The 14086-nt window shown below is 43.3% G+C and overlaps 1 protein-coding gene across 1 annotated transcript in view; it reads left to right on the top strand.

The window, feature by feature from the left end:
• LOC142286278 (4-hydroxyphenylpyruvate dioxygenase) overlaps nt 1-14086 on the top strand; it is a 119956-nt gene that overhangs the window by 48792 nt on the left and 57078 nt on the right. Inside the window, exons 7-9 of the mRNA XM_075333339.1 lie at nt 11396-11485; nt 11774-11880; nt 13738-13815. Coding sequence (XP_075189454.1) covers nt 11396-11485; nt 11774-11880; nt 13738-13815 — 275 coding nt within the window. The remainder of the gene's footprint in view (nt 1-11395; nt 11486-11773; nt 11881-13737; nt 13816-14086) is intronic.

A 14086-nucleotide genomic window follows, 5' to 3' on the forward strand; every position in this document is an offset into this window, starting at 1 on the left:
GAATTGCTAGTGAAGCAAATCAAGAACCCCCACTTGACTGCAAAAGATCTTCAGGAAGATTCAGACTCAGAGTTGTGGTACATTGATCCACTGTTCAGCGACACCTTTACAAATATGGCCTTCATGGAAGAGTTATCAGAAGAAAACCTCTCCTGAGTCCTCACCATAAAATTCAGCGTCAGAAGTATGCAAAAGTAGATCTAAACAAGCCTAATGCATTTTGGAAACAAGTCCTGTGGATATATGAGGTTAAAATAGAACTATTTGGCCACAATAATCAAAGGTAGATCCAGCTGCTGCAGAAACCACAGATCAACGATCAGCGGGCGTTGTATAGGAACTCCAGAGTAATGTGTTTAAATCTACGCTTCTGGATGGATAGTAAAGGAGCCGATATATTGGATGGGGTTATGCAGGTGGTATTTATTTGCCATCTGTATAACCACATCCAGTATATTGGCCCCTTTACTATCCATCCAGCAGTGCAGAGGTAACCACATTACTCTGGAATTCCTGTACAATGCCCATATATCATATAAGAAACACTGACCCTGCTGTATATACACATACACTGCTGTATATACATATAGGATATAATGAGGCTGGTGTACATACATTACAAAGTATACACCGAGGCGGGTATATATAACACATAGAAGACACTGAAACTGCTGTATATACATCACATAAAAGACACTGAGACTGGTCCATACATCACATAGGATACACTGTGTGTGGTGTATAACTCACACTGGAGATACTGAGGTTGCTGTATAGACATCACATAAGAAACACTGAGGCTGCAGTATGCATCATATATGAGACACTGAGGCTGGTGTACATATGTCACATAGTATACACTACATCTGCTGCATACATTACATAGGAGACTGCTGCACAAGGTGTGGGACGCACTCTGGAGGACCTGGTTCATCTATACATTTTATATATTCATTCATTTTAATGTCCATCGTGTAATAATACATTTCCCAGACATTGGTTGCTGCAGGTAAAGTGTCTCGCAACATGGGTTTTAGAGAAGCCGAACTTGCATCAGTCAGATTACTATTGTCGTAGCTTTCATTTAAGAAAAACCTTTAAGCAATTGACAACTGCTTTAAAGAGGATGTCCACTACTTTTACATTGATGGCCTATCCTTAGGATAGGTCATCAAAGTCTGATCGGCCAGGGTCCGTCACCCTGCACCCCCGCCGATCAGCTGTTCTCAGTTCCAGTGACAGCAGCAGACAGCCAAAAATAATCAGTTTCGATGCTGCTTCATCTTCTGATAGTGTCCTTGATCGGGTACTGAACATCTACCTCCCATTCTAATCAATAGGAGACGGATGTGCAATACCTGGCTGCGGCCACTATCAGAAGACGGGGCAGCACCAGATCAGAGCATTTCCAGCCTCCTGCTGCTGCTGCCGGGACCAAGAGCAGCTGGTCAATGGAGGTGCAGGGTGTCGGACCCCGGGGGGAGGGTGTCTTGAACCTTTGTTAGGCTGGGTTCACACGAGTGTATAAAAATTAGATTTTTTTTTTCTCACTTGCCATGTGTGTTGTCCATTTTTTTACTCAGCAGATATTAAACATTTACAGAACCATTTCAAGTTTCCTATGCTACAGAATTGTTACATGTCCATAAAATCAGATGTCATACTGTGGCATCTCATTTTTTTCTCACACCCATACACTTGAGTCTCATCCAATTTCAGAGTAAATTCTTAGAACACTACAATTTTCTTCACATTGAATAGCATGGGTCAGTGTGCTATCGGATAAAAAAATTTGGAAAGCATTCGTCCAATTTCTACAGTAGTCTGAAAGAGCCCTTACACTATCCAATTTGGGCTGATAATTCCAGACTGTGTGCAGACACCAGGTTTTCCCATTATAAACTATAAACTAAAGCCACCATATGTAAACGTATACATGGTATTTTTGCCATGTACAGGGGAAGTTCAGGGCTTAGATACAGGTTGATAGACTGCAGTAAAAGGCAGATAAAACTAGTGGCTTTAGGCTATGTGCACACACTGCGTTTTTTTGACGCTGCGTTTTTGTGCGTTTTTTAGCGCTAAAAACGCACAGAAACGTAGCGTTTTTAAAAAATACATGAAAAAACCGCATGCGTTTTTACCGCGTTTTGGTGCGTTTTTGGCTGCGTTTTGCTGCGTTTTTGCTCACTGCGTTTTTCTGCGTTTTTTTTATCAGTGAACATTGCCATTAAAGATTGTTGGAAAAAAAAAAAAAGGTCTGATGTCATTTCCTTCTTCCATATGTTCTTCATTCTCCACTAGTGTATGCAGGGGAGCAGACAGCTGCAGAACTACAAGGCTCAGCATGCTCCATCCAGGACTGTATGCTGGAGGGAGAGTCAGGGGAGAGTCAGGGGAGCAGAACTACAAGGCTCAGCATACTCCATCCACTAGTGGATGCAGGAGAGCAGACAGCAGCTGCAGAACTACAAGGGTCAGCATACTCCATCCACTAGTGGATGCAGGAGAGCAGACAGCAGCTGCAGAACTACAAGGCTCAGCAAGCTGCATCCAATAGTGTATGCAGGAGAGCAGACAGCAGCTGCAGAACTACAAGGCTCAGCATACTCTATCCACTAGTGGATGCAGGAGAGCAGACAGCAGCTGTCGAACTACAAGGCTCAGCATCCTCCTTCCAGGACTGTATACAGGATTTCTTTGCCCCCCCAAACAAAAAAAATTACGTGGGCTTCGCCATATTTTTGTATGCTAGCCAGGTACAGCAGGCAGGTACGGGCTGCCCCCAACCCCCGGCTGCCTATTTGTACCCGGCTGGGAACCAAAAATATAGGGAAGCCCTTTTTTTTTATTTCAAGAATTTCATGAAATAATTAAAAAAAAATGACGTGGGCTTCGCTTAATTTTTGAGTCCAGCAGGTACAACTAGGCAGCTTGTGATTGGAATCCACAGTGCTGGGTGCCCATGATTTCTGGGCACCCCCGCTGCGAATTGCAGTCCGCAGCCGCCCCAGAAAATGGCGCTTTCATAGAAGCGCCATCTTCTGACTCTGTATCCAACTCTTCCAGCTACCCTGATGCCGGGTGGCTTGCTGGGTAATAATGTGGTTAGGGTTGTGTATTATCAGCTGGCCCTAAGCCCTAAATTCATGGTGTCACATCAATATTAGACATGGCCACCATGAATTTCTAGTAAAGATAAAAAAAAAACACAACACACAGAAAAATCTTTTTATTAGAAATAAAACACAACACAATTAGTGACTCCATCTTTATTGAAATAAAGAACCCCCCTCCGCAGTAATCCTGGGTCAAGGGTCCTGCGCCTTCCAATCCGGATCCAATATCATCTGATTGGTTTGCTGGAAGGCAAAGCGATCAGATGATGTGTCAGGATCAAGGATTTGAATCACATGACACAGCAGCTGATTGTATAAAAGCCATTTATACAATCAGATGATGCATCAGTGCAAAAAAAGCAAAAAAAAATACTTATGTGCTGATTACCGGCAGCTCCTGGAGCGGAGTTTGATCCCGTCCAATTGCTGCAGGAGCTGCCGGTAATCAGGGATGAAGTCTCCTGACGGCATCCGCTGACAGGTTAAGCCGGCCGGGCGCCGGCGTCACCGCGAGACTTATGATCAGCTGATGCGTCAGGTGACCGCATCAGGTGATCAGCGCCAGGTCTTGCAGCTATTGGAGGTGTCCCGGACGTCTGCACACAGCCGGAGCAGCGGTACCGGGAGAGGAGCTGGGAGCGGACATGGCACTGAGAGTCTGCAGACAGGTGAGTATGACATTTTTTTTTCTACTGTTCACTTTTGTTTTCGCAGCTGCCTCCACCTCCCGCCCAGACATGGCGCCGCATGGGAGCTGACATGCACAGGACCGGAGGTGGACGCAGCGGTGACAGTACCGGGAGGATTCACGCTTCTATGTTTACTGATAGAAGGAATCCTCTTCCTGTACATGTCACTTTACTGCCCACCCCTTGCGTTTATAGCTGCGTTTTTAGTCATAGAAACGCACTAAAACGCAGCTATATTTGCAATTTGCTGTTTTCATTGCGTTTTTGAACATCTTATTGAACTCAATGGGTGGAAAACGCAGTGAAAAACGCAAAAATAATTGACATGCTGCATTTTTGTGGGCACCACAAAAACACAGCTAAAAAAAACGCTGTGTGCAGACAGCAAAAATGAAAACTCATAGACTTTGCTGGGGAAGCAAAGTCATGCAGTTTTCTGAGCAAAAACGCACCCAAAAACGCACTGTGTGAACTTACTCTTAGTTTATAATGGGAAAACCTGGTGACAGGTTCCCTTTGACAATGGGAACGGCAACACCCAGTTGCCAATTTATTCACTATTCCCAGGAGGAATAACAGTGGAATGGCACAATATAGAGTTACGAGAAAACATTGTCCAGAATTGTTATTTCATGGAGAATATAATTATTTACTAGTATAGACATGTGAGGAGAGCTGAGTCCTATGCAGGTAAGTGAGATATAAGCATGGTACTCTGCATTATTAATCACAATAGAGTAGGAAAGATACTCAAGTTACTAAATAAATTTGACCTTCAAAAAGAGGACATTGTATATTTCATCAAAGTCCTAACACAATTGTTGTTTTTCATGGCCTATGAATATTAATTTTACAAATGTCAAGCGTTTACTTTATACTGTAGATCCAGTTTTCCAGTTGAGAATTTCTCAGGGAAGGTTTGAGGCTAATCAGATTGGAGTGGATATGGAGTGGCCTTCTCTTGAGGCCCTACAAGATATAATGGCTTTGTCTCTGGTGGGAACCTGTTATTCCCTTCAACTTTGACATTTTCTTCACTCCCTTCCAAATGATGCCCCACAATGTATGAAACCTTTCAACATTTGAGAATCTCTATGCGGGTGAGGGTGTGATCCGCCGTACACTTTTTTCAGTTTATTCTCTGCTTGTTAATCCGTTGGACCAGCCTACACCTGGTGATACAGTGAAGAGGATTTGGGTATCTCTCTCTCCACGGAACAGAGGGCTACGGTTTTATCCCTGGCACATAAATGATCGATAAGTTCACATCTGAAGAAATCAAACTATAAAATCTTATCAACATGGTTTAGGGTCCCGACAAAATTAAACAAAATGTTTCCTCCATTATCCCAGTTTATTAGAGATGTAGATCTCAAAAAGATTATTTCCTCCATATCTTTTGGTCATGTCTTGTCTTTTTGCCCTAAGGTGAGAAGCATAAACCAGTTTGTCAAAGGCCACACATCCGAAATGGGTCTCAATATTTTCCTCCTTCAGCGCTGTGAAACTTCAGTATCCTCCTATAAATGCTCTCTACTGAGATTTTTGGCGATGACATCCGGGGCATGTATTCCTTTGTTATGGATGAAAGCTAACACTCCCTGTTTGTCCTTTTTGGATTTCCAAGGTTAACGATTTAATGCAGATGGAGGACTTGACAGCTGCTTTATACAACAGATATGAGGCTTTCTATAAAACTTGGTTTTGCTGGATGGAGTTTCAGCGCTCCAGTGAATACAGTAGCCTGCTGTTCCCTGATTCTATGGCCTGGCGACCTTTTTTTTCATCTTGTTTAAATGGAAACCTAGTTTATATACAGTAGATCCCATAAGTGAGTACACCCCTCACATTTTTTAGGTTTTATTATATCTTTTCATGGGACAACACTGAAAATATGGCATTTTGATCCAATGTAAAGTAGTCAGTGTACAGCTTGTATAACCGTGTAAATTTTGTGTGTCCTCTAAATAACTTAACACGCAGCCAATGATGTCTAAACTCCTAACAGCAAAAGTGAGCACACCCCTAAGTGAAAGTGGCCAAATTGTGCCCAAAGTGTCAATATTTTATGTGGCCACCGTTATTTTCAAGCACTGCCTTAACTCTCTTGGGCATGGAGTTCACCAGAGCTTCCCAGGAGCCACTGGATTTTCTTCCATCCTCCACAACAACATCACGGCACGGAGCTGGTGGTTGTTAGAAACCTTGAGCTCCTCCACCTTCTGTTTAAGGATGCCCCAAAAATGCTCAATAAGGTTGAGGTCTGGAGACATACTTGGCCAGTCCAGCACCTTTACCCTCAGTGTTTTTAACCAGGCATTGGTCAACTTCGAGATGTGTTTGGGTTTGTTTCATGTTAGAATTCTGCCCTGTGGCCCAGTTTCCAAATGGAGTTGATCATGCTCTGCTTCAGTATGTTACCATACATATTGACATTCATCATTCCCTCAATAAACTGTAGCTCCCCACAGCTGCCAGGCCTCATGCAGCACCAAACCATGACACTCCCACTACTTGGCAAGACATACTTATCTTTGTACTTCTCACCTGGTTGCCGTCACACCTGGTTGACACCATCTGAACCGAAAAAGTTTTTCTTGGTCTCATCAGACCACGGGTCATGGTTCCAGTAATCCATGTCCTTAGTCTTCTTCTCTTCAGCATACTGTGGGTTTTCTTGTTCATCATCTTGAGAAGAGGCTTCTTTTTGGGATGGGGTGACAGCCATGCAGATCAATTTGATGCGTATGCAGCGTATAGTCTGCACACTGACAGGCAGACCCCTCCACCTCATTAATTTCTGCAGCAATGCTCATAGTACTCCTATGTCTATTCTAAAAAGACAACCTCTGGATATGATGCTGAGCATGTGCACTAAACTTTTTTTGGTCGACCGTGGCAAGCCTTGTTCTGGGTGGAACCTGTCTTGTTAAACCACTGTATAGTCTTGGCCACTGTTCTGTAGCTCAGTTTCAGGGTACTGGCAATCTTCTTATACCCTAGGCCATCTTTATGTAGCTCCACAGTTCTTTTTTTCAGATCCTCAGAGAATTCTATGCCTTGAGGTGCCATGTTGAACTTCCAGCGACCAGTATGAGAGAGTATGTGAGTGATAACACCAAATTTAACACATCTGCTCCCCATTCACAACTGAGACAATGTAACACTAATGAGTCACATGACACTGGAAAGGACAAAATGGCTAATTGGGCACAATTTTGCCATTTTTACTTAGGGATGTGCTCACTTTTGTTGCCAGCGGTATAGACATTAATGACTGTGTGCTGAGTTATTTAGAGGGCACACCAAATTTACACCGTTATATGAGCTGTGCTTACACTGACTATTTTATATTATATCGAAGTGTCCAATCTTTAAGCGGGCTTTACACGCTACGATATCATTAACGTGTTATCGTCGGGGTCACTGTGTTTGTGACGCACATCCGGCGACGTTAACGACATCGCATGTGACACGTACGAGCGACCTTAGTCGATCGCAAAAGTGGCCAAAATCGTTCGCCACGGAGAGGTCGTCCTGAATAAAAAAATCATTAATTGCTTATTAGTGATGTTGTTCGTCGTTCCTGCGGCATCACACATCGCTATGTGTGACACCGCAGGAGCGACGAACATCTCCTTTCCTCCGTCCACCGGCAATGAGGAAGGAAGGAGGTGGGCGGGATGTTACGTCCCGCTCATCTCCGCCCCTCCGCTTCTATTGGCCGGCCGCTTAGTGACGCCGCAGTGACATCGCTATGACGCCAAACGCACCTCCCACAGGGAGGGATTGTTCGGTGGTCATAGCGACGTCGCTGCACAGGTATGTGCGTGTGACGCTGCCGTAGCAATAATGTTCGCTACGGCAGCGATCATACAATATCGCACGTAGGACGGGGGCGGGTGCTATCGCGCTCGACATCGCTAGCCGATGCTAGCGATGTCACAGCGTGTAAAGCCCGCCTTAGTGTTGTTCCATGAAAAGATATAATAAAAAACGTGAGGGGTGTACTCACTTTTGTGATCTACTGTGTATTGGTAATCTGCTTCCCTCCTCTTTTTTTTTTCTCTTCTCTCATTGCTTTGCGTTTTCTTTTTGATTTTCACACTGTGTAATTACAGGTATATTGCAGTTTTCTCTTTTGCTTTTGAAAGATTTTTACGCCTGCCATAGGATTTTACTGTAATGTACTGGTCCACTTTGCTTTGCTTATATGTTATGTTAACTATATTCAGGTTATCGAATTGTTTAATTTTTAAATAAAGAATTAAAAAAAAAGTTTGCTTTATGTTCAAGATGATATAGTATGTAGGATTCCAATTTCTTATTAGGTCGTTACCCATCTGCTTTAAATTATTTCTTTTATACAGTGATGGCCATAGAATATTACTCTGCGACAGTAGAAATATGCGTTAGTGCTCTATGTCGGCCAGAATTACTGTGCAACAGCAATGAGTAATACGCATCAGATTAAACACTAAACAGAGACATACTAATCATATCTTGTACATTTAGTAGAGTGACATACTGTCTGTAAACATGTCTCTACTAATTCTTTTATGCATATGTTACTGGAAAAATGACGTGTTAATAAGAGGAGGGCAGAGAGGTGGGAGGTGAGCCCTTACAATGACGTACTATGCAGTGAAGGACAGTCTGCTGTCATATACGCAAGGTTACAGCAATAAAAGGCCTCATTCACTAGCAATTTTGCTTCGTGTTTATTTGTCCCCTATAGTTTAAACAAAAATGTAGAAATGTGTATATTAACAGACTGTGTCTGAAAAAGATTCACTAATGTTGGTCCATCTGAAAGTTTTTTTTATATATTATGGTCAGAAATGGATAGGAAAATAAATTTTAATATAACAGTCTCTAAGTAGATTGGAAAATACATGTAATTCGTCACTGAGTGATCCAATCTGTTCAGTTTACTCATATACAAACTGTGTATAAAAAATACATCGTGAGTAGTTATGGGCTGACCTGGACTGTAAAAGTGTGGATGCGCCCAGGTTCAAAAGTACCTGTGCACCGACCTCAGGCCTGGAGTTCTCAGGGATCCAATGCCAATGTATTTATCTATTTTTACACCACGATAAGGACACACACAGCGTCTGTGATTGGTTGCAGTCAGATGCAGTCACACAGATTGGGGGCGTTGTTTGACTGCAACCAATTACAGATGCCGGGACTGCCGGTGGAGTAAGAAAGCAGTGTGTATGTGTGGGACCCCTGCGGGCAGGGGGTTCAGGTGTGGTCTGGTACCTGTTACTTGTCACCGGGCCGGTGTGGAGATCTGGGATGTAGCGGTGGCCTGCCCGGTTTTGTGCCCTGAGGTGTCCACAATAAATGGGGGATAGGAGGTGATGATCGGGGTTGTTGTTATGACACCATCTGTGGTACGCGGCCAGTGATTAGCCGCCACTGCTGTCGCTGTCCTCTGGGGCGGATCGTAGTAGCAGCCAAGATGGTTTCGCTGCCAACAGGTGGAGCGGGCCCCCGGGGAGGATGATGGGGGCTGTAGTAGTGGTGGCCATTGGTGCCAGAGCATGGGCGTCTGTAATTAGAGCCCGAGTCGGCTGCTGCGGTTCCAGGTTGTTTTACTCACTGTTATGCCGCGCGCCCAGGGAAGTACCAGTCACCCACTGTAATGGGCCCCATCGACCTCGGATAAGTTGGAAGAAGCCACCAGTGTTTGGAAAATGTCCTTTCAAAGAGTTGCCCATCCAGTAGTGAGGAACCCGGGCTTAGCATTCCTCTCCAAGCCACAGGTTCCGTGAAAGAAGGAAAAGGAAGAAAGTAGTGGTGTCGTGTCGCTAGAACTAAAGTCCCGGGTAGACTAACTGAAGATTGTGTGAAGTTGCTCCTACTTCTACTCCAAGTGGAACCTGCCCCCCAGGTGGTTGTCCTAGTCACCGGGAAGTCCCAAACTTCATGTTGGTCAACCCCCCTGCCTACCCTAGTCCAGCTTCCCAGTGAGAAGGCTCCTAAACTGTATGTAAAGTGTGAATGTAAAACCCCGGTGATTAACCCCCTCCTTACCTGAGGCGAATATCGCACCTTAAATAAGGTGCAATACTCTGTGGCGACTGGAGCCTCAGGGGCGCCACATATGCATGAGGTTAATGAGACTCGGTAAGTATAACGCGCCTGCTCTAATCCCTCTATCTTTTCTACCACCATTTTAATGCATCAGATTTGAGTCCTCATAGACGTATATGGGGATCGGTGTCTGGGCAGATATCTGGGATCAATTTCAGGGTTTTTTTTTAACTTGTAATGTGATTTATTTTACACATTATGCTGATATATTTCACTCTCTTTCCTGTAATCTTTATAAATTTTTATAAAAAAAAGGCAGATTGCAGACACCCTCTTACCTCATATAAAAATATATTTGGATACGTGTATTGTCTTTTAATTTCTCAGCCTGTGGTTGGCAAACAAGCCATATTTTATATTCAATGTATTGTATTTTTATATATATATTTTGTGTTGTCTTGAGTTTTTTTTATTACATCATTGTACAATACATCATTTTTCATGTGTTATATACTACACATGCTTATCTACATTAGTCCTCTGGAATTTGTTTTTACTGTAGACCACTTGCAAACACACTGTGGGTAAAGTATATCCTTGACCTATGTCTGACAAACCCTATAATCAATCCTCTATATTGTTCCCGCTCCAGCATTTCTGGAAATCTCTGGACAAATCTTAAGCGGGCTTTACACGCTACGAGATCGCTACAGCGATCTCGTTGGGGTCACGGATTTTGTGACGCACATCCGGCCGCTGTAGCGATCTTGTTGTGTGTGACTCCTAGGAGCGATTTTGGATCGTTGCAAAAACGTCCAAAATCGCTCCTCGTTGACATGGGGGTCCATTCTCAAATATCGCTGCTGTTGCGTGGGCGAAGTTGATCCTCGTCCCTGCGGCAGCGCACATCGCTACGTGTGACGCCGCAGGAACGAGGAACCTCTCCTTACCTGCCACACGCCTGCAATGAGAAAGGAAGGAGGTGGGCGGGATGTTCGTCCCGCTCATCTCCGCCCCTCCGCTTTGATTGGCCGGCCGCTTAGTGACGTTGCGGTGACGTCGCTGTGATGCCGAACGTCCCTCCTCCTTGAGGGAGGGATTGTTCGGCAGTCACAGCGACGCCGATGACCAGGTAAGTGCGTGTGACGCTGCCGTAGCGATAATGTTCGCTGCGGCAGCGATCACCAAATATCGGCATAACGATAGGGGCAGGTGCTATCACGCTCGCCATCTCTAGCATCGGCTAGCGATGTCGCAGCGTGTAAAGCCCGATTGGTTTTCAAAAAGAGGTCGCTGTTGGGCTCACATAAAACTGGCCATTTTTGTGTGCTAAGTATCTCAGTTTGTGCATGTCTTTCATAGCAGTAATGCATGTCTATATTCCCATATTAATTCTTACACATATCTTAGCACTACAGAGTGCAACTGTCTCCTTTTTGATTGGGTTTGAATCATCTACATTTCCAAATTATTAGATTTTCCGTCAAGAAGACATTAATTTTCCTTCTTTTTTTTTTACCTTTTTGAACCATTTATTTAAAGAAAGCCAAGGAACAAGGAGCTGTCGTTGTAAAAGAGCCTTGGATTGAAGAGGACCAAGGTGGCAGAGTTAAATATGCAGTCCTACAGACGGTAGGTAGGATTGATTGAATTATCAGTTTCTTTCTGACACCAGATATTATTGAGATCTACTGCTTGCTTCCCTTTCCCCCCAGGCTTTGCGGTGTCCAGTGATTAAACTCTGTGGCTTTGATCACTGACTTTTCTCTGATGAGCCAGTTTTCCCTCTGACAGTGACTGGGAGGGGGACTTCATTTCACTTCCTAGGCTATTTGCCTGGAGCAAATTCTTTCTAGGAGTAATGATAGAACTGGTAGCTGCTGAATACACATGCTACTATTTCACTTTTTTCTTTTGCAGTATGGAGATACTACACATACCCTCATTGAATACCTGGGGCCATATCAAGGTGTCTTCCTCCCAGGTTTTCAAAAGCCTCTGTACAGTGACCCACTGTTATCTACATTGTGAGTGAGACTGCGGTAACATGGCTAATATTACTAACGCAACACAAAAAGAGTCGTATAAAACCTATAAAAGGATTTCTCTACATACACAATACATGGGTGATAACAATGCTTATGTTTCTTACGTATTTCATAAAGGATGTGTGATATGTTTAAAAGAATTTAGATAAGAACATAAAATATGATAAAAAACAAACAAAAACTATACGTCAATCCTTGTGGGGCCAGCGCTGATACCCTTGTGGCCCCCACCAGGCTTTGCTACCTTCCTGGGAATTTCTGGCCATGTACATTGTGAGACGTGACTTAATGCAGTAGTCGCTTCCATCCAATTTATGTCTTTGTTCAAATGTTCAATGAAAGTAAACAAAGACCATGGAGGGCAACAGGAGCCTCACTGCTGGAGCTGCATGGGATTGATGGGGTCAGTATTGGTATTTCTTATTTTAGCCTTTTTATTTTATGCCATTTACACCAAGTGCTATAAATAACAATATTTGAATAACTCAGACTTTCACAAAAATGGCGTTAGCTATATATTGTGAATTTATTTTGAACTAAATGGCTTAAAAATGAATACACTTACATTTTTGGCCTCTTGATGGTCAAATCAATTAGAAAGAGACCATCAATTGCATTGAAGGGAATCTGTCAGCAGGATTTTGCTATGTAAGCTGAAGCCAGCATACTGTAAGGGTTAACACAAAAAGATCAGGTATGCCTGTTTTGTCACAGTCCAATCTGTTGTTTATTTGTTTGTTTAAACACCAGGACCCTTATCATTGCAGGACTACATGGAAGTCCGGCAGGCCCTTCCTCTGATTGACACCTCACTGTCAATGTACAATCTCTGTTGAGAGCCTGGTGTGGGCGGTGGCAGCTTTCTCATCTCTGCTACATGACTAAATCTAAAAATTCTGATTGTGTCAGTATGGCTGCAGCCAGTAGTCTAAAGGCCCTGTCACAAACAGAGATAAATCTGCGGCAGATCTGTGGTTGCAGTGAAATTGTGGACAATCAGTGCCAGTTTTGTGGCTGTGTACAAATGGAACAATATGTCCATGATTTCACTGCAACCACAGATCTGCCAAAGATGTATCTCTGTGTGTGACGGGGCCTTAAGTGAAAAATCGTTGGATTCAGGATCTCTTTGCCTACATCATCCTGCTCTCAGATGAGGTAGCAAAAATCTGTTGACAGATTCCCTTTAAAAGGAATCTGATATCAGTTTTTTTTGCTACTTTATCTGAGAGCAGCATCATTTAAGGGAACAGACCCTGATTTCAGTGATGTGTCACTTACTGGGCTGATTGCTTCACTTTTAATAAAATCTCCGATTTATCTGTTGCAGATCTACCAGTTATCTGAATACCGAGCTCTGTATAGCCACATCGCCACCACTGATTGATAGATTTCTGTGTACACTGTGCATTGGCAGAAATTTGCCAATCAGTGGTAGAGTTATACAGAGCTCATGAATATGGAGGACTACATGGCAGCACGTTTACTAGTCCTACAGTGATAATCTCCTGCCGATAAACAAAAAAAATTTAACAATTACAGCAAGGAGCCCAGTAAGGGACACATCCCTGAAATCAGGGTCTCTTCCCCTACATTATGCTGCTGCCAAATTAGGTGGCAAAAACGTGAGTGACAGATTCAGTTTAATTGCATATTACCTGTTCCATGAAAGCTGTTAACTGTCATAGTGCAACTTAATTATCCATTTTTCTGACTATGAATTTAACTACATCAATAACACTCACATAATGAAGTCAACATGTAAATAAACTGTTTGCAATATCAGAAACATTGTGTGCGACATTAATGATTAATGTCTATTTCTTCTGCTCACAGACCGTCAGGTTGCCTGAACTTCATTGATCACATTGTAGGAAACCAGCCTGATAATGCAATGGAGCCCATCGTCAACTGGTAATAAAAAAATGTAGCCAAACTACAGAGGTCTCTCCATATTGCCATCCTCTAATTCTGCAGCATAAAGGCATTGCTTTTTTATATAGTGTGTATTTAAAGGGGTTCTAAAGAATTAGAGAAATCTGGCTGTTTACTTCCAAAACCAGTGCCACACGTTGCCATGCTCTGTCTAAGGGCTGGCTCACTCGAGTGTATAAATAAAATCCCTTCCAAATAGCACCATCCGTCAGAGTAGAAATCCTCTTTGACGGAAAAAAAAGTATGTAGC

The sequence above is a fragment of the Anomaloglossus baeobatrachus genome, chromosome 2 (assembly GCF_048569485.1).
Source record: "Anomaloglossus baeobatrachus isolate aAnoBae1 chromosome 2, aAnoBae1.hap1, whole genome shotgun sequence".
Taxonomy (NCBI): Eukaryota; Metazoa; Chordata; class Amphibia; order Anura; family Aromobatidae; genus Anomaloglossus; species Anomaloglossus baeobatrachus.